This window comes from Cottoperca gobio, chromosome 16, assembly GCF_900634415.1.
Source record: "Cottoperca gobio chromosome 16, fCotGob3.1, whole genome shotgun sequence".
NCBI classification, from domain to species: domain Eukaryota; kingdom Metazoa; phylum Chordata; class Actinopteri; order Perciformes; family Bovichtidae; genus Cottoperca; species Cottoperca gobio.
Genome location: NC_041370.1, coordinates 12983406 through 13004679, shown reverse-complemented (window position 1 = coordinate 13004679; position 21274 = coordinate 12983406). Strand labels below are relative to the sequence as shown.

Genomic DNA, 21274 nt, shown 5'->3' with positions numbered 1-21274 from the left:
GTATAGAACTGTGGGACACTGTACGTCTTTCACTATACAGAAGGTTACATAATCCGCTAAACCCACAGCTCATAAAACCACTGAAAAAAATAGGACCAGCCTTGGCTTTAAAACAGCAGAAAATCAAATAAACCATTTAGCAAGTAAACTAATTAGGATTCTTTACTACACAAGTAGCCAGTTTTGAAATGTTGCATTGGAGTGCATGGATTAACTGCCTCATTGGCTGCAGTGTTAACTAAATTAATAGCCATATTTTATAAAATATAAATTGTGATACTATCACAGTACTCATTTTGATAGAATGAAAAATAATGCAAGCTAAAGGTAAATGATAGTAGGCATAGCCATGCCACATTATGTGTGTACACTACAAATGACATATCATGTTCACCACTTCACTGCAATATTAAACACAATATTATACAACAACATGACCTTTTTTCACAAATGTACTGATAACCCTGCCATTATAACATGAAGGAATATCAACAGACACCAAAGTGGAGGATATGAGTCCATCCATTCAAATGTGTGTAATTTGATATTATTATGAAAAGATGAACTTACCAGAATAATGACTTAGTTCTTGGGCTTTATCTCTTTCTTTGTGTTGCTCCCTCCATCTGACTGGTAAAGCTCACACAGACTTACTGGATATGATCAGGGAGGAAAGAGGTGACAGAAAGGACCACCACTAGAAAGGAGGAGAGTGATAAAGTCTGCTCCTACTTAAGGACCCCCTCCTCTTCCTCCACGCCTAGTGGTCCCACTCTCTTAACCACCATGAAAAATATTTGCATTGGACTTACAAAAAGAGTGGCATTTTTACAAAAATGTGAGTATTAAATATGATCAAATGCTCTCTTGTATTTAGTTTGTCTTTTATATTCTCTAATGTTTCTGTACATTTTGCTGGAAGATTTAACAATTTAACTTTTGGTTAACATATGAATAATTAATGACTTGAACATTTTGTGTGCATTTAATGTTATCAGACTTTTAGTGAACATACTAAAATTGCAGTTTTGCTCTGAACCTGTATTCAGCACATGTCAGGACATTTGTTTGTGTTCTTTCATGTACTCTAACACAAAAATAGCCTCCATGTTTCAGCTTTGCATGGCTGATGACAGTTATTCCAGTGTCTGCTGTATGTAACTTGACTTATCCCAGACATTGCTAACATCTAGACACAGCTTTGATTGAATAAAGCCCTGGTCTGAGAATCATGATTCAGCTGGAATACATAGCATAACACTGCAGGTATTCAGTGCGGACTCTGGGGGACAGGAACCTCTCGCTATATGAATTGGCTGTTTGTTGGAAGTAATGAGATGTAACTACGTGGGAGTTATGTAAGTGACCATGTATCCACCAGATTTAAGGAATGCTCTGTGAAGGCTCTGAATTTCTGACCAAATGGCCACCCACCATCCCACCTTTTGTAAACCACATGAAGACGAGTATATCAAGGGTCTAAACAAACAGGGCACAAGTGACATTTTTCCTAATTTTACAGAAGAGCAAAAACAAAAGTTTCTATCATTGGAGCTTTTTATATATCCTCAAATAATATAAAATACATTGACATCGATCGAATATTCCGTTATTTTATGAAAAACTCATAGTCATACAACAGACTGCAATTTTAGTATATTCACTCAATACAATCCATAATAAATCACATTAAACTGAAATAAACAGTTTATATGTAATATCCAATAAAAAGATATATTCTGGTATCTGACAAAAACATCTGTTGCAGCAACTCAAACACTCGTTTCATGAACCTTCCTTTAAGAATACAAAGTATTAAATACATACATTGTAGATGCTACACAGTGTGTGATGGTCACTACACCCTGCATGAGTCTAATGTTCAGTTCGGATATTCTCCAATCTATACATGATGAAATACATTTTTGCCATTTAAATTATTGAATTACTTAGACAGCAAAACCATTGTGTATCACAGCTTTCAGACGCTGAAGAAACCGCACTCATATTCTATTACTGTTGCATGTACTCACTCTATATATGTTACAGTGTGGGTATGTAAGAACCCTCACAGTAAAACATATGTTTACCTCGAGATATTTTAGTATCAAATATGTTGAGCTAACATGCTTTTCTTGACAAGTACACCATGATACTGAAAGACACCTCACCTACATTGCATTACTGCAGCATTGCAATGTAACAGACAATAGATTGGTGAATAAAGTAGTTATTATGGTTATTCCAGGTATTTAAAAATGTCATGTGAACAGCTAATGCTACACACTGAGCCAGTTGCTGCTTGCTATAAAAGTGAATGCCGCTCGAGTAGGGCTTGTGTTTGATTTATACATGGATTTGTGTCGAAGCTTGACTGGTGTGGGATTAATCAATTTGTGGATACAATTAGTGCAGCGAGATGACAAGGAGAGACATACTGACCATAACAAGGACACTGTTGAAGATAGAGAGCAGCCAACAACATTAACAATTAAATAATCCTATTCACAAACCCATAACATTTAATACATAGTCTTGATACACATTATAGGAATGATGTATTATATATACGCATGCACACAAATCACAAGCTAAACCACATAGTATATACAATCGTACCCGTTTTTCAAAATGAGTCATCAAACTCAGTTAAACACACACACACACACACACACACACACACACACACACACACACACACACACACACACACACACACACACACACACACACATATCCCTTCATCATGACATGTACTGTATCTGTTCATAACTTCGAACGACATACTTTACGACTTGTCATAGATAGGAAAGGACAAGTGTTGCTAATAACGTTAACGATGGCTCCATTCTTTTCAAGTTTCCCAGTAAGTCATGATGGTGAGCCAGCATACACAATACCAGGACCCTGAAACTGAAGCAGCTAAATGGAATTCAGTCATCATTCATTTTGTCATTTACATCCATGCTTTTCCAACTGTGACATGTCCAAATGTCTTCTGGGGAAATGAGCTATCTGAATAACAGACCAAGTCACCTTGATATTGAGATGGAAAACAAAGAGTAATTGTCAGTGTAGTGTGGACTCCTGAGTGGGTGGTCCCACTCCATCAGTGCCTCCATCTGCTGGCAACCTCCAAGAACGGCTCCGCCTTCACTCTACTCCTTTCTGCACCACAGACCACCCTCAAACCGCTGACCCTGTGATGGCCTTTGGAAAATGGCTTGAGACACACCTTCAACAACTAAGGCTACTGCACACCTAACAAAATACACCTGGTCGAACGAGCACATCTCGCAATTCCTCGGTCAATTTCACAGTTGATGCTCAAGTGTATTTGGTTTGTCAGAGTAGGTGAGCGTGCACTCATGAAATACATGTATTTATGATAAAACTCTTGTTGCAATCCACGAATGTTATAAAATTCAAATCTATATTTTGATCAGAGAATATATGTGTTTTATTGTGTCACAACAGCCTGTGCAATAACTACTACTTCAGTTGATAAAATGTGACTCATAAGCACACTACTTAGTCATGACAAGTAATTGATTATCTTTCAAAGACTACAGTAGAAAGAAGAGCACTTTTTGTGCTGTTGCTGTTGGCTACTGACGGTGCACTAAAGTAATCCCAAAATGAAAATATGTGATGCTGAAGTCTGCCTATTTATTTACCCTTTATTGATTCAAATTTAATGAAATGTCTAATGGCAAAGGCTGAAACAGTGTGGCCATTGATCTGGCTGTGATTGAAGTGATGGTCAGTACTCCCGTGTTGCTTACATTGGACCCGGCCTCAGAGATTAGAATAATATAAGCACATAAGCCCTTGCTTGTTCCTCACCTCTCCACCCATGCCTCCCTCCTCCTCCTGCTGCACTGCTCCCTCCCACTACCCCTCGTTTTCTCCCATTACCGCTCTCTGCATGAACTACAACTCAACATGTATTATATAATTGCACTCAGTATCTTCTGCAGCATGTTTCTAAGTGGAGCGCATTTGAGGAGTGTTAGCTTTCTAGAGCTAATGAAGAGCTATTTTCATTACGAGGTGATGATTGATCCAAATCCTGTCACTGTGTAACTCCACCGGGAGCAAGCGAGACAGTCTTATGTGCAGACTGTTATGCCACTTTATGTGCTAACCCAAAAACCACTCCCCCTCTCCCCTCCTCCTTACCTTGCACATGTTAAGTAAGGAGGGGGGTAACTTTGAGGGGGGTTGCGTTGAGTACAGAGACCCCTCTCAGATCTTTTACTGCCAGTAAAAGAAAAAAAAAACATAAAAAAATAAATATACTCAGCAGAAAAGATAAATCAAACCAGCACACCAAACTGAATCACACTATTTGGAAAGACATAAAAGTGCAAATGTTTTCGGTTGCTCTGTTGAGTTCCACAAATAATTATCTCAACATGTAAGCATCTAGTCAATACCCAACCAATTATACACATACAAAGGCAAACATAACAAGGTGTTTTTTTATTTAAACACTCGTAGCTGTATTGGTCATAAAGACACGCTTAATGGTTACATTGTAAGTAGTGAACTATAAAATGATACTGTGGTGGAGTTATTCATCCACTTACTGTCTGGCAAGAAATAATGCCTCTTAAGTATGGATGTTCTTATGCGATTCTTTCAAGACTCTGACAATAAACAGTTTTTAAAAAAGTGAACAAAAAGTAAACACCCATGCTGACTGTGCATCTCCTGGGTAACTACTGTAACTTGGTTACACTACACAAAAAATGTTAAATGAAAAGGATTTGCGTGTTTCACTGTCTGCAGCCATTTATCATGTACTCCGCCGTAAACGCATCAAACTCTGTGCAGGCATTTACATGTGTAGATTTTTTGCATTCTTCCTCCGAAGGCTTTCTTTCAACCCAGGTGTTTGACTCCAACAGGTACTGCATCCTACAAAAAGAGGCAGAGAGTGAACAGAATGAGAATTCATCATTGCAAAGTGATACGTCCATTAATATCATCGACTATACTTACTTTCCATTTGAGTCGGTTGTGCCGCCGTCTTTGCCCATGATGAGATACTCTTTTCCCAAATCTAACTGTCCTTTACACTGACGCCTCTTGGCAAACACTCGAACAGAATTCTCACTCACAAGGATATCTCCATCTGGGAGACGGATGATTGTCATTATATTTGAGAGAGGTTTTCCCAGTATAAACATTTAAATGTCAGGGTTACACCATATGCTAAGGTTTGTCGTTACAGTTTACTTACGTGATCTGAGTACCTTCTTTACATTCATTCTGTACAGCTCAAAGTTACTCTTCATGGAAACAGTCAGGACTTCAACAATGAATGCTGAAATGAAGCAAAGTGTCACTATACATGAAAATATGGATGTGACATTTTTATAGTCACGGTAATATTAGATACTTTACACCGCCATGTCTTGTGTGCACTACTGACCGTAATCTACTGTAGGGAAGAAGCAAGCATGTTGAAAACGGACGCTCTTTGTGATTCTTCGACTTCCTTCAATTCTAAATGTTTTTTGTATTTTATGACAGGGTCCTAAAGAAAAAATAAGATGATGTTATTTACGCAAACCTGAAGTGGACAGCTACATTTATTCATGTTTGTCTGTCAGTATGGGTCTTGGAGTAGTGGCCTACTTTCTGCACATTGGCACACATCCTCTGAACACAGTTTGGAGACCATATTGGTTCTGTGGGGGGCGGAGTAGAAAACAGTACACTTTCTGTCTGCAAGGAAAGCACAAATAATTCATGAAGTCCTGGTGAATTAAACAAAGATGTTCCCTCTATCCAAAAAATGCAGAAAATATAAAAGAAAAAGCTTACCTGGTTCATAGTAATCATAGAATACAGCTGGAGCAGGCTGTAGGAGGCTGATTAGTACTCTCTGTGTAGCATCAAAACTAATACATTCACTTGATTCAAAGAGCTAGAGTGAGAGAAGAAATATCTTAGTACTGGACATGTAAAATGTGTGTGTATGTAAAACGATTTCAGCCTTACCTCATTAAAGTAGATCAGCACTCTTCCATTGGAGACCTCATAATGGGAAATGTATTGTTCAGGTAGCAGTTTTAGCTACAAGGAGACAAGAATGAAACTTTTTGATACAATATTTCCATTTCAAATTGTTCATTTTTATGACATCTTCAATGTTAGTTAACATAGAAAGGTGACTCTATGATCCTAGGTTTGTATCACAGCTCACAGTTTTATTTATTTCAACCTTATATCGGAGAAATCACATTTTTGTTTGTTTGTTTGTTTTGTCCCCGTCAGTTTGTCATGCTAGACAGCTCTAAAAACTACCAGACCCAGGACCTTCCACCATGGGTGCTATGGAGAACAAGCCAGACAGAGGCGTAAATCATAACAGGAGTGAATTCCGCTTTGTCGTTGCAGTTGAGAAATAAAATGGCGCCGTTGTACAAAAGAAACAACTGAAACTGAATATGTTTAAGCTGTCAATTGAAACATTAGTTTTCTCAACACTGTAATCATTAAAGGAAAACAGCAGATCTACGTCTTACAGGAGGTTACGTGCCAGACTCAGTCAGGACTCAGTCTTTTGCCCTGTAAAAAGTCTTAGTTACGTTTTCACATTTGTATGTACACAGGCTTGCACCTTTCTATCAACTTTCTATCCAAGAACTAAATATTTTCTGACACAGCTGCTAATCTTTTGCACTGATTCAACCCAGAGACTTTCATATCCATCCAAGCGCCAACTGTCAGTATAGCCCCTCCCACTTTGTGCTGAGGATGACGATGATGAAGAGAGAACTACTGACCTTGTCCAGGTCCTGAGTTGCAACCTCAAATCCACTCAGAAGTGTGATGTCAGCGATGGCCATTCCTGTGAGATTGCTGCTCAGGCTGTGACTACAAACAGGAAAGCAATGAAAATACAGGCAAAGCTTTTTTCCTTCAAAGCTCAATGTCTCATAAATACTTATAAAGAGCAGATATGATGCACGTCTCAGTCAACTCACCTGACACAGACATGGTAGGTGATGATGTCTTCTGGACTTAAGTTGTTATCAAGATCTCTACTGTTTCGAGTGCGAGCATCAAACCACTCAATCGCTGATCGTCGCACTCGCACCACCTTCTCATCGTTGTAATCATCACAGTATTCATAATTTTCCAAGATTTTATCTGGGGAAACAGTGGTTAATGTAACTCTGTAGCTTTTATCAGCAATACATGGGGCTGTGACTTGTTATCAGTGACAAAATCTCACCAGTGTACTTCACTTTCCCCTCAACAGTGACGTTGATAGATAATTTGTCACAATGGTCTATGGGGTCCAGGAGATGGAAAACCTTTGCAATCTGCCAAAGAGATTTGTGATTTACTGTAAATTATGGATCTCTTTCAGTATGTATACAGATATTAATCAAACTTACTTTTAGCTTGATTTGGCCTTTTCCTGTCAATTTCACAACAATGTTGTTCCCTTGAAACTTCTGGAACAAAAGACGCAGGAAAAAAAGAATGAAGTCAAATATTTATGTGTGTATTTAAGTGTAATGTTGATAATGCTCTTATACCTTAAGGTCTGTTTCCACTTTGTCCTTCCTATTGTTCATTGCAAGCTTTATAATTTCTCTCTTTCCTTGGACTGTGAACTGTGCCATTAGATTTGCTTCGGGAATGACGGCCCTCTTTAGCTCGTATTCCGCAAGGGCTTCCAATGCCATGATGGTATCCTGGTCATGGTAATAAAACATTATTACAATCCTTAACATCTCTACTGTAATGTTTCTTGGGTCAAACAACAACAAATATTCACCTGTGATGATTTGTAGCCACCAAAATAGTTTTCTTGTGTGGTTAACCAGCAGGCAGTTTTGTCTGCAAACTGGGTATGCCCAAGTTCCACAGCAGCTAGAAGGGCATAAGCTGTAGTCTCTACTGTGATGGCATCTGCCTTCTCCTGATTCGTTTGCTTGGCATTAGCTGTGTACAGATAACAGCCATTCTCCCCTGATAATTAGGAAATACACAATAAGTAAAAAATGTAAACAATTTCAAACAATGGCATACTTCACATTTTGACCAAAACAAGTAAGTTTGCTTGTAGGGTTGGGCAATATGTAAATATATGAGATAATATAAATTGATAAACTGACAATCGTTCTGCCCCATACTGTTTACAGTTTACACCATAAAAACTATCACTTTGATATTGCTGGTGTATTAGGCATTGCTGTAAATCAATTAGACTGCTTTATGACATATTTTATCCATATTTCCCAAACCTATTATAGCTTAGATTGAACATGCCTTCAGTTGCCAGTGTTTTAAGTTGTGTCCAAGCAGATGAATGATTTGTTCCCTGTGGCATGCAAACTGCAAGGCAGTAGGCTGTAATGGCAACAGCGTAGGGATGCTGAAGCTCTTCAAGATGTGACAGGAGATATGTTGTTGATCTTGAAATTCTTGCTTCCTGGTAGAAAGTAGCATGAAGGTAGTCAATTATTGTTTTGCATATAATATTTACAAAGTATGCATGGACTACAGTGTATTAAAATACATTCAATATAAAAAACACAACAAGGCTAAGTGTCGACAGCCTCGTAAGTGGCTCTGACGCTGTACTTATAGGCACAGCAGTGCTTCGAGCTAAATGTTAACGTCAGCATGTTAATGTGCTCACAATGCTAACATGCAGATGTTTAGCATGTATAGTGTTTACCATTGGTACCATCTTATTTTAGTGTGTTAGCCTGCTAAAATTGGCTAATTAGCTCAAAAAACAAAGTAGGCCTACTGCTAAGGCTGATGGGACTGACATTAGTTTTGCAGGTAGGCTATAAACCAAAGTACTGAATATATTTTACTGAAAGATTGTGATGATGGCGCTAGGGAATCACCAAAACTATTATGATTTATTCTGAACATGAATGTGTGTTCCCAATTTTATGGCAATCCATCCAAATTCAAGATATTTCACTCAAAACCACAAATGTTAAACCTGCAGTATGGAACCTTTGTCTCCCCCCTCTGGCAGTGAGAGTAATTACACAACAACTGTCAACGCATGCTTATGACTTATGCCTGCCGGTGAGCGTGCCTCAACTTTCCCGCCCCAAGGAGCGCTTTCTTCAAGTCTTCCCGGACAAAGGGCATGTTTTGAACGGGCACTACTTTACAAATACCAACCTGTTCAAGAGCAGTAACACAGCATCCGTGTCTGCCCTTAGTCCCTTCTCTTCTTTCAACGCTTAAGACTTTCTGCTAGAGTTTCTGCCATACTCCTAGCCCCTGCTCTGTCGCTATGGTTGTTCCCCCCCCCTTCAGCTCATCAGGATTCAACATAAATGTCTGCACATAATTGCATGATAATGCAATGTTGTCAAGATATTTCATCAGAACCTATTATCTCACCACGTCGCTTCTCAGTTCGGTGTGCAGGAATTGAAGGGACCGGTACAGTGCAAGATTTATGAAAGCCGTCATGGATGCTTTTTGGTCATTGCTGTTCTACATTGAACACACAGAGACAATATTGCATTCAAATCACCGCTATTGAGTTTGTTGCCACATCCAATATTGTTCTAATATATGTATATGCATGTTCTAACATGTATGCAGTAGAAGTTACCAGAACTCCTCTGTGTAGCACTGGATGTGGGTCACTGAATGACCCATCGGCAGTCTGTACTGAGAGCAGGTAACTGACTGAGTGCCTGATCTCTTCTGCTGGTACAACCTTAGCCTTCCTGCCCTGCTGTCCAAAAGTCTCTGTTTGACGCTGCGCCACCAGCGATAGCACTTTCACTACTAGGGCCGTCACCCTGAGGACAAGAAGACAAGACAAGAAGAAAAACAAGGGAGATGAGCGTATAAATAAAAGCTGATTTTGGAAATATTGGAAATGGTGAAAGTTGATTTACTAAGTGAGATTTTGGAAGTAACTACCTTATATCAAAAATCATTAAGGCAGAATAACACATACTCACCAATTACTAGATGGCACTGAACCCCAGGCTGCATAAGCTCCGCTGTGTTTTGTCTTGTGTTCTAAAATCCTCATATAACCTGACAAAGAAAGTGTTTATAAAACATAAATAGACAAAAATGTCATGTAGCCATGTTAGTGACCCGTAAAGAGTGCAACCTTCATAACATCCCTCATTACAAATGTGACACAAAAAGCAGAGGAGACACTTTTAAACAGTTTAACTTTGCCCATATTTTCCCATATATAACATGTTTAATCAGGTTTTCTATCCAATGTTTCTCAACTGTTATATCCAGAAACATTGCAAAGCTATGTTTCCTTATTCTTTTTTAAACCAAGAAGGTGAAACACTATTATTCAGCCATCAACAGTTGGTTTTGTTGGGTGTTTTGTTGCAAGTAGCAACAATACTGGCACTGTTCCACAGCAAGTGACATTATTACATCCATTATATTGTGAGATCTATGACTCAGCAAATATTGACAGGCATCTTTTATCCACTCCTCAAATGCACGTGTTGGAGCGATATCTGTAGGTATTGTTGATTTGTGAATTGTTAGAACTTAGTTTTACTATATTAGCTGTTTTGAGCTAATGTGTTGCTAATGCAACATTTTAAGTAACTGTTGAATTACTGTTTGGACAACTGTTGTTATTTTTTGTCTGGAATTATGTGTACAGGTGTGTGTGTGTGTGTGTGTGTGTGTGTGTGTGTGTGTGTGTGTGTGTGTGTGTGTGTGTGTGTGTGTGTGTGTGTGTGTGTGTGTGTGTGTATCTGTCTGTCTGTCTGTCCACGGCTAATCTTGCATACTACTGGACCAATCAGCCTAAAAGTTTTTGTGCTCATTTATGACTGTATGCTCAAGGACCTCCCATGGTTGCAGTGTTTCACACTGTTTGAAAAAACACATTGTTTTTGTTTTTTACTTTCATTGACTCATCACTCCTCTTAACCTTCTGGTGGGGGTGGCAAGTGATCAACAGCTGATTCAGTTTGGAATATTGCTACCTTTAGGGATTAGGAATGGCACCTGTCCAGATATACACGCCCAGATGAGTCCAGTAGTATTCCTGATCTATTTTTCCATCAACACTTATGATCGTGGCTCAATGAGGCAGTGCTTAGTGTGTGTGGTTGAGCGAGAGAGAGAGAGAGAGAGAGAGAGAGAGAGAGAGAGAGAGAGAGAGAGAGAGAGAGAGAGAGAGAGAGAGAGAGACGGCACCGTCTCCACTGCTCAGGTCAGACAAGTGCTTGCAATCGGAAAAGGTTAGCAGTGAAGTTGTCTAGTGGCAGTAAATGTACAGTGTAGGTTACAGTTTGCTCATGAATAAACACTGCAGCCCCTCAATACCCACGATGTTCCTGTGTCTTGCTTCCAAGCTTCTGGGCACAGGTGAAGGGAGTGTGAACATTAAAGTGAGAGTCAAACCAAAGGGAGGGTCACTCTGCTCAGCCTAAGTTGTATAATGTAGAAAAATATATTTATCAGAAAAATAGCCTTGATGCGTAAAGTGCTTCAGGTTGCAGTTCTGCCTGTGAGACGCAGACATCTGATACGCTTGCTTAATTATGTCAGAATTTAAGTTTAAGCTATTACTCTTTTCTTCTCTCTAAATGTGTGTTCCTATTCACAGAGAAAGGGATTAAAAAATTAGGAAGAGGGTATGCGATTACAGTAACTGCTTGATGCGTTCCTACCTCTCTCAATTTTATCAAGAGCATCATCTCTGCTACCAGCGGGCAGATCAAACCATTGGTCGCTCAGGTCAAGGTAGCGGAGGGCTGAAGCTGTAGGCGCCAGTCGTACCATTGTCTGTTCTAAACATCCCTGAGGCAAAACGATCAGGCTAGCAATCTTTTGAGGAGAAAGAAGGTTCTTTGCGTAAGAAGGGCCAAATCCATCCGCTGTCAGATGAAAACATAAAAAACGGGTAAGAGATCTGTCATTTACAAAGGTCTGTGGTATGGTCTCTGTATGTCTTTCTCTAACAGCACATACCTTCTGCTGAAATGAACATATTGGAGCTGGAGTCGGGGACTACGTCATCTGGTAAAGATCCGTCAATAGTGAAAGTCTGTGCGCTCCTCCCTATCAAGATATAGAGAAATAGATTGATTAAAGCAAATATTAAAGTAACACATATTGAAGACAAAAATAATGGGAACTATTTCTTGTAAGTATTATTAAGAAATACTGAAACAACTCACCATCGAATTTAAGCACTTTGGTTTGTTCCACTCTCTTTTCTAGTCCTTCTGTCTACAACAGGAGAAGATAGAGAGATTATTACTCCGTTTCTCTTACCTTACATATTGAAATATGAAGTGGAAAGAACATCTTGGTTAAAGTTAACATGTCTAGTACACAATGCTCATTAATTAATATTTTATAGTATATTCTACTATTTTTTTAAACTGACCATTAGTTTGAGCATAAATAACATCATCAGTTGACAATGCTATCAGAGTTTTTGTTTAAAGTGTTGAAAGGCTATGAGATAATGCTAATATGTAACATATCAATACAGTAGACTTTTTCGGTTTTAAAGGTTTAGATCCAATATGTAACATATGTTTCCATATATATTTTTGTCAGATAGGTTGCTATTTTAAAGTTTTTCATCAGAGAGATGGAATAATGTCTTTGTCACTCACCAACACATTCAAAGTCTTCTCAACTGCATCTATTCCCATCTCATAGTCCATATCATACAGACGGATTTTGATGGGTATTGAGCCGGTTACCATGGGGACAGCAGAGAAGGAGACAGTCTGGGAGGACATCGGCTCCACAGTAACGTTAACAAAAGCCGTAGTGGTGGCTGAGCCAGGGGAGCAAAGTCCTTCAGTTTGTTCCATATGAACTGCCACCTATAAAAAATGCAGGTGTCCACAGAGAAAACTAACATTAAGAATTTAATTTCTCTTTGAAGTGATGCTTAATGTAAATATGAGGTTATTTCTACCTGTAGTCTGGCATCGCCATAGTTGTAGATAACAGGCGAAATAGAGAGTTGCTCATATTTCTTCACTGAGTAAGGCAATCTCAGAGACACAAATGCATTCTTAAATGCTCGGACCTCAGACGGCTTAACTACACAGAAACCTGAATGAAACACAGAGTTATTACTGGTAAGCTCCTCAGACAAATATTTAGGATGCATTTGTGAAGTGGGAGGAAGCTATTATTACCAGTGGCTGCAGATAAAGTGACAACCTGAATCTCCCATGTGGTGATGGAATCAGGTAGAGCCAAAGAATACCTAAAGGTTTTCGATTAAGATCAAATAAAGAATTTGTTCTTACTAAAAATGCATCGGACAAATGTTATGTCTATGTTTTATACAGTAGACTTAAGGTATTGCATTTAACCAGAGTCTTACATATACAATATTAAAAGCAGCAAACAGTAACATTATGCAAAGGATATAAACAAAACTATAGTAGCAAAGGTTTTAACGGCTGTTACTAGCCACTGCATTTATTGGAAAAGAAAATATTGCATAAAAATGGTCTGCCACTTCTTACCTTCCTTTGCCATGTACATCAAATTCTGTGAACGAAAAGCTTGGCGGGAAGAAACGTCGAATGTACTGAGCAGCAGTGTCCAAGAAAAACTCTTCAATGTCAGATGTCAACGCTAAAATTAGAAAATAAAAGGTTTGTAATTTAATCATGCCACAGTTATTAAATGCCATCTTAGTAGGTGTGTAAGTATGTTATGTCCATGTCGCAATTTCATCTCACTCCTGCCAAGTTCATTCTGGGCATCCTCTTGCATCTTTACGTTTCTTAGACGCTCTCCTTCAAGGCAGCATTTTAAAAAGGCGTCTGCACAAGCAGGATTTGCTTTCACCAGAGAGAGTCTCTTCACTCTTTCCAGACATGTCCGTCTCATAGGGATAAGAGAAAACCCTTGGACACAACAGTCTTGAAACTCTTCATTGGAAAAGTTTGATCCTGAAAGAAAAAACTATTTTTTATAGCATATTCTCGCCAGAAGTATCTTACATTATCTCAGACCTGAGTTGTAATGCCAGAATGTTGTCTTACTCAAGGTCATCATTTCCTGTTGAAGGTCCACATATCGTCTGTGTCTTGCAGCTTGTGAATCACAGGAAAGACCTGGAAAAGTATTAAAACAGCATTTAAGTTCAGCATGGGATAATAAATAAGTGGACATCTGCCTGAGTTTGGATGGTTGTTGGTGTTATGAAAACATTTCTGCATTAGTAGTTGCATCTACATTAATCTCTGCCTTTCACCCCGACTTACACATATAGGGCAACAAACAGCAACAGCTTTTTCTCCCTTACATCCTGGGGTACTATGTACTATATATATGAATACATATTTTGGTTTTTAGTTTTGGATAAAACTGAAACTATCTGCATGGCTAGATACATCAAGAAGCAAGTGAGAACATATGAACCAACCGTTTAAAAACCACTTTCAATACTCAAATTGCAATAGCATATGTCCCATTATCTGAAATGTTGGTTACATTAAAGGGAAAGTTCAACCCAAAATCCAAAATACATGTTTTCCCTCTTTTCTGTAGTGCTATTTATCAATCTACTAGATTGTTCTGGTGTGAGTTGCAGAGCGGTGGGAGTTATTGACCGTAGAGATGTCTGCCTTCTCTTGAATGTAGTGGGACTATTTTCTTTCTACCGAACTACACTCACCGACTGTATCACTACACGGAAGGAAGCTAAATGATGCTGTTGAGTTTTTTCAATGTATTTGGTTTGCGCTTTGACCACCACAAGCGAAGTGCCATCTAGGTACATTATAATCAAGAGGAGGCTGACATCTCTACGGCCGATATCTCTAACATTCAGCAAATCAGACCAAAATAATCTAGATTGATAAATAGGACTACAGATAAGAGGAACATGTGTGTATTTTTTGATTTGGTGTGAACTGTTCCTTTTAAAGTATGTGTGCATTCATTTTATGTTGTAAACTTGAAATCATCTTTATTACATCTAGACAGGTATAAGCAGTATATATATATATATATAGTATAACACAATTTAAACCGGATGAATAATCCATTTGTTCTGTTCTCATTTATAATGTTAAAAAAACGTCATACCCTTTTTCCACATTGACTGGGACTGAGTTACAAAAGACAGGCCAGCATCTGTTAGTACAGATGCTGGGTTAGCTCCTCCACCGTATGAGCAACCAAGGTCATACGACTGCATAGAGGAAAAAACCTGAAAAGTGGAAACAAGAGTTTGCATTTACTGTATTATAATATATAGGTCGAATTAAAAGAAACCTCAGTGTGTTGAAGTGTGTGAAATTGTTACCTGTTTGGCTGTGAGTTTATTATTGACATTGAGAGCGTAGATGGCTTTATCCACAGCCAGCAAAGCCACTCTGGCTTTCTGACCATATAAATCAAATTCTAGCAGAGACTGTTGTCCAGGTATAAATGGTCCTTTTTGTTCTACCTAAAAATAAAAATATTACAGAGATTTTTAAGGTTTATTCAATTAATGCATTAAAACAAATCATGTGTACATGTAAACAGAAAGGCTGTGCTGGGTGTTTGAAACTAGACTAGACATAATTATATATTGAGGTGCAACCCTAATAACATCCACAACAACAATGTATGCAGCAGTGAATTAGTTACTTCAAAGCTAAAGTTAATTTCATTAAGTCTTTACATTATTTTTGACAACCCTCCCCTGCCTCATTCATCATTTATAACAAATGCAAAACAATACAAGAATTGTCCTTCTTATACAGCATGAACCTACTCAAACCCAGTCGACAGAGGTAAACTTCTATTTGTCTGCTGTCTCTCTGCTCAGGCTGCACTCTTATCTGTTCTGTTTACTCACCTTGACCTTTGTCTCACATTCATCCCTGACATCTACCCACACCGAGTCAGCAATGATGTCACCATGCTGGTTGTAGTAGTAGCCAATCAGACGGAAGGATGGCACCATAGCAGATGTTATCTGATGGTTGTGTTTAACTGAAGTACCCAGTCTAAGAGAACCCTTGTCTATTAGATTCCCACGGCTTAAGATCTATAACATAGTCAATTGAAAAATGTTAGATATAAAAAATCTGTGGCTTCTCTTTGTCCAAACCAACCATGTTACACTCACTCAGATATGCCTCACCATGTAGTATATAAACCCAACATTTGGGCCATGGGTGTTGTAATTTACAGTTAGCAACTCCCCCACAGAATACATCTTGTTGGTAAAACTCAGGTAAAGGTAGTTGGCACTCGGAGATGAAGCTTGTTCAATGACTTTCCTCTGCTGAAGGCCATCTACCGAAACCTAATGAAGCAAGGATGTAAACAGTTCAACTGAACTAAAGCAAAATGAAATAGTTTATCAATTTGATAACACCTTTAACTTAATTGTTTAGGGATACTAACTTCAACAGTAATCTGAGCCACACTGGGAATGTTAAAGACATCATACACTGCCCCCTCCTGGTCGGTGGTGCGTTGCCTAGCTTCTTCTGAATGTGGTGTAACATGAATGTTTACTGGCACACCAGCTGCTGGGGATCCATCTGGGAGACGCACGATTACCTTTAATAACACCAAACAGATTATATTTTACATACAAGATCACTACAGTCACGTACATAGCCGTGTACCCATTTGTTGGTTTCATACATACCACCACATCGAGCGGGTATCCAGGAAGGAAATATCTGCGAGTTCGAGAGAGATCCACGGTGTATTTGTTGGGAACGATAGGAATGTAAACTTCTGTCTCTTGTATTTCACCACCTGGAACATAAAATGCAGATATCAGATGCAATGAAAAATCACAATAGAAAAATGTCTCTCAAATATGAGATGACACAGTAGTAGAATTATTGTTGTTATTGAATATCAGAAAGATTCAATATTAAGTTGGGAGTGACAATGGGGTACTTACTTGGATTTTCAATCTGCTATAGTGACACATATGGTAATATATTCCTATAGCAATTTCGCCGGGGTATATTCAATAGCTTTGTTGTGTTTTTGTCCTATATTACATAGAATATAGTATTGTGGTCATTTCTTTTGACTTGATAATTCTATTTAACTTCTCTCTGATAATAAAACCCTTGAAGCTCACAAGAGGTTGTAAATCAAACTGACATCTCTCATTAAATACCATTTCACAACATCCAGGGTCATTGCAGTGGCCTGTAGGAGCATAACGGCAAACAGAAACTAGCTTTCTGGCCATTCAACATAAAACATGAGTCAACATTATACTTGCACAGCACCTGCTGTATACAAAATATTTTAGATATTATAAAATACATTTTCCCTTTACTCCATATGGTTCCTGACTTAAATATTTGTATGTACGTAGATTGTTCTTTACTTTCTATGTTGGTGACAAATACTCCCAAATAGATTTGGGCTCCACTCTGCTGTAAATCGGAGAGAGCATTTTTCTGCTGTTTTTGGAGGTTCTCATGTAGGTCTGATATCTGGAGAGAAGCTGCTGCACTTCCATCCACGACCTGCAAGGAATGACATACAGTGTTGATGTTCATGTACTGTAACACTTAAGAGATACAATAAATTGCCAAATTATGTGTTCTTGAAATGAGCTGGATTATAAATTATGGATAGATATCTTTTTCCTCACCGAACCAATCAACTCCATTCCTCTGATAAAGACGGGCTTCATTTTTTGACCAGGGGTTGTATCTTTTTCTACCACTCCAAATTGGCAGTGATAAGCCCCTTTGACTTTCTCACCATGTGAATATCTAGAGAAAATCATGGTCAAATTGTGACAGTTGAAGTTAAGACAAAAAGAGGGTCTAAAAATATACAGTACTTGTTGGCCAAAATTGATTAATGCCGTTTAAACAAGAAAACCTGGCAGTAAAGTAAATGGTAAAATAATCAACACTTACTTTGCTAAGATGGTGAAGTTAAACTGTTCAGCATTCAACAAAATATAGCTCTGCTCCATTGCGATGTTCACCTCAAAACTTGGTAAAACTACAATGTGTAACAGTAACAATGTATTAGAGAGGGACGAAATATTACAATACTTAAGAAGGAAAATACTCAAATGAAATTAGCTTACCAAATCGTTTAACTTTGAACTCTCGGGAAACAGCATTTGCCTCACCACCTTGATAGTGTGCTGTAATCTTCCATGTGCCCATTCTTTGTAAAGAAAACATGAATGTGTTATTAAGAGTCAGAGTTGCTTGAGCTGTAATCTTAGAGGCAGTTTATTGTAAATCTGTTTTAACATACTTTGAGATATCAGGTATTTGGAATGTGCCTCTGAGTATTCCTCCCTTTGCAGTCTTTATGGACTTAATTACTTTGTTTCCAGCTGCATTCTGTAATAAAATGATAAGTATGAGCCATGAAATTAAACCATGACAATGTGGTTTTAAATGCTCTTTATTCCTAAAGAAAGTATGTCTCACTCACAATGACTGATATCTGGAACACTTCTTCATGAGGCCTGAACTTGTGGTCAAGAGTGAATATCCTGTAATTTACTAGAAGAGAGATAATTAACATAAAATGGCGTTAAAAACAATCTTTGTGCTTTCGTTTTTAAGTGGAGAATGACTTTCCTTTCACCTTTCTGTGTTGGGTTGTAGATTGGCTGATCAGTCTGAATGAAGATATTGCCCCTGTGTTTTGATACCAGGACTTTTGTTGACTTCCTGGCAGTAAAGGGGGGGATCTCTACCATCAACGCAAGGTACAGAAGTCGATGATCAGAACGTTTAGGCAATCTTGACTCATCTATCTGTAAAGATGCAAATTAAAAGTTTGGGTTAATGTCCTATCAATCCTGTCAAAATGATTAGCTTTTTGGAGTGGTAGATGTCTCATACCTTGAGCTCAACTGTACTGATCTTCCCTTCTTCACGACACAGAACAGTTTTCTTGTCAGACACAACAATACCACTACTCTCATACTCCAGGTAGAGAGTAACAATTTTATTCAAATGAGACTTTCCCATTTGGACAAACACTTTCTCATTAACACCCACATGAAACACTCCGGGGGCTGAGATGAAGAATCTGCACACAAAGGTGAAAAATAGCACTTATGATATCCTTTATTGCTATTTTTTTTGCATTCATAGACTTCTATGCCAATAAAGAAACATATGCAATGTTGCATATTTGATACTACAACATTATGACACAATTATATAATAATCATTTAACATATTATGTTGAAAACATTAATTATTCTGTTATGTGTAATGATATCAAATCTTTCGAAGACATAATGCATATTTTAAGCCTCTTTGCACGGAAAAAAACAAAAAACAAAGTTGTCTACATTATTACATAATTTAGATTCATGCAGCTCTGTCTACATTTACCCATCGTCCGTTAAAGAAGCTGGTTCCACAGTCAAGATCAGGAGCAGTATCGAAAAGATGTAGCGCTCCATTTCGAAGCTCTTTGCCTGCTCTGACACAGGCTTTTGATTAACTGAAATGTTGTTATTCATCCACCCCTGTATTTCTCAATCGTTTTCTCACATCTCGCCCTCCCTCTGTTTTTTTTGTTCCTCCTTCTGAGATGACTTAGAAAGAAGTCTCATTCTTCAGAGTGATGTCTTATGTAGCATGTGCTAACTGGCAATACATAAACTGAGAACATCATCATACTGTCAGATATAACATGTATGTGTAAAGGTGTGTAATATATACATAGTATTTATATTTAAATGAAAGTATGATATCTTAAACGTTTGATCTAAAGCATAAAGTTAACCATACAGATCAACTCATTGTGGACTGACAAATGCATTTCAGTCTACAGCATGTTTGATTTTTATAAAAGTCAATTCTATGTTTTTACTTGGCTTGCAGAATGGAAAGTGTTTGTTTCTGTTTCACAATGTGTACCCATTCCCTCACTAGTTACTGCAAGCCAGCCAGTTTTCCCCAAAACCATGTGATTTACAAGAAATCGTGTTTGGGCTCTTTGGGTAGGGGTTGGAGTGAGTACTGTTTACTAATTCAGGAATGATTTAGAGAGAAGAGAAGGGGAGTGTAGTAGAGCTTGAATATCTGTGAACTCCCTAAAGGTAACACATTTTTTGGTTGATGAATATTTGTTTTAATATATCTAATAAATAGTTACTAAAGATTTTATTCTACACATAATAGTTGTCCCCTGCAGTTCACTTTACAATCCCCATTGTGTGTATTCATCAGTGAATTGATGCTGAATGGAAAAGAATTAAAGGAACAGATTTAAGACAAAGACACAGAATATTTTTAGGTTATGATTTCAGCAAGGAACAAATACAGAGACAAGGTCATACACTTTTGTTTCTTTCTACATGAACAGCTTGATATAAGATGCAATAAACACAGCTTAAAAAAACAAACTAATATTTTCTTTCAAGTGTAGCGAGGATACATTATGCAATTCAAGATTAAACACACTGATTGGACAGAGATTAACATTTATTTTATTTATGTAAATGTACATACCAACCAAAATTGCAAGTGAATGCATCACATGTTTACATCTTTATTAATATTTTACTTTACACTCGCAGCTCTTGTGTAAATGTAAACAGCAATAAACATCCATGTTAAGATCTTTGAAAGAATTTAAGCACCAAAATAGTTTCCCAGCTGAAAGCTTCAGATGAAAGCACCAATCACTGGACATTTTCCAGTTTACTGTGATCTACTATCTCCTTTATAGTTGATACAATTTGTACGTTTTCTTCTTTCAACTCTAACTTTTTTTTTTGTCAAATGCAATCAATAGTACATATGTTTTCCAACTTACTTCATGGTGTTGATAAAAAAAAGTTTTGAATTGCATTATATTGTCCAGAAGTTTCAGATAAATGAATAATACATAGCTGTAACATCAACATCAAGCTTAAGGTAGTTTCAAAGAAATGAAAAATATTGGCACAAACTACTGATCCACATGTTTATTTTACTTGTTTCTTCAAGATAGTATGATATTCACACATAAAACGAAAAAGAACAATCTGAATTTTAGAGAACATTTAAATATGCCAGTCAACTGATGCACCCTCCTCCCACAAGAGAGAACTCAGGAAATTCAAAAGTCAAAGTCCAGGGTCTGGAAGATCAATATAAATAAAAAATGTAGAAACCTACATTTTAAAAGGCAACTTTTGTTAATAATCATAAATGTTTAATTGTATTCTATTTTAAAATGTTCCTTATATATGCCATTATTAAACAACTTCAACAAATAGTTTAAAATCCAGCATAGGCCCCGCAAAGTCAAACCTTTTCCCAAAAAGTCA

At 37.7% G+C, this 21274-nt stretch overlaps 1 protein-coding gene across 1 annotated transcript; it reads right to left on the bottom strand.

Moving 5' to 3' along the window:
• Positions 1-4466: 4466 nt before the first annotated feature.
• Positions 4467-19504, bottom strand: c4b (complement C4B (Chido/Rodgers blood group)). Its single transcript, XM_029451612.1, has 41 exons — positions 19347-19504; positions 18846-19035; positions 18586-18757; positions 18430-18500; positions 18247-18335; positions 18071-18153; positions 17895-17982; positions 17621-17744; positions 17351-17492; positions 16646-16758; positions 16396-16554; positions 16130-16294; positions 15842-16033; positions 15302-15445; positions 15082-15205; positions 14034-14105; positions 13728-13940; positions 13509-13620; positions 13173-13243; positions 12947-13086; positions 12636-12851; positions 12189-12240; positions 11980-12069; positions 11679-11885; positions 9978-10056; positions 9620-9812; positions 9403-9498; positions 8299-8461; positions 7805-7998; positions 7563-7721; positions 7419-7478; positions 7253-7343; positions 7002-7167; positions 6801-6891; positions 6013-6087; positions 5836-5938; positions 5647-5736; positions 5441-5545; positions 5249-5332; positions 5008-5140; positions 4467-4923 (listed from the first exon to the last, which is right to left on the bottom strand). The coding sequence occupies exons 1-41, from the start codon at positions 19475-19477 to the stop codon at positions 4782-4784; spliced, it is 5184 nt and encodes a 1727-aa protein (XP_029307472.1). The 5' UTR covers positions 19478-19504; the 3' UTR covers positions 4467-4781.
• Between the last annotated feature and the right edge of the window lie 1770 nt (positions 19505-21274).

What these genes read in the sequence shown, in the direction of transcription:
- c4b (XM_029451612.1), bottom strand. Translation starts at nt 19,477, where the DNA reads ATGAATAACAACATTTCAGTTAATCAAAAGCCTGTGTCAGAGCAGGCA. An exon ending in AACTTCACCATCTTAGCAAA is followed by an intron (nt 17,745 to 17,894) that starts GTAAGTGTTGAT and finishes GATTTTCTCTAG; the next exon opens with ATATTCACATGGTGAGAAAG. An exon ending in TGCTGATCTACTTTAATGAG is followed by an intron (nt 5,939 to 6,012) that starts GTAAGGCTGAAA and finishes CTCTCACTCTAG; the next exon opens with CTCTTTGAATCAAGTGAATG.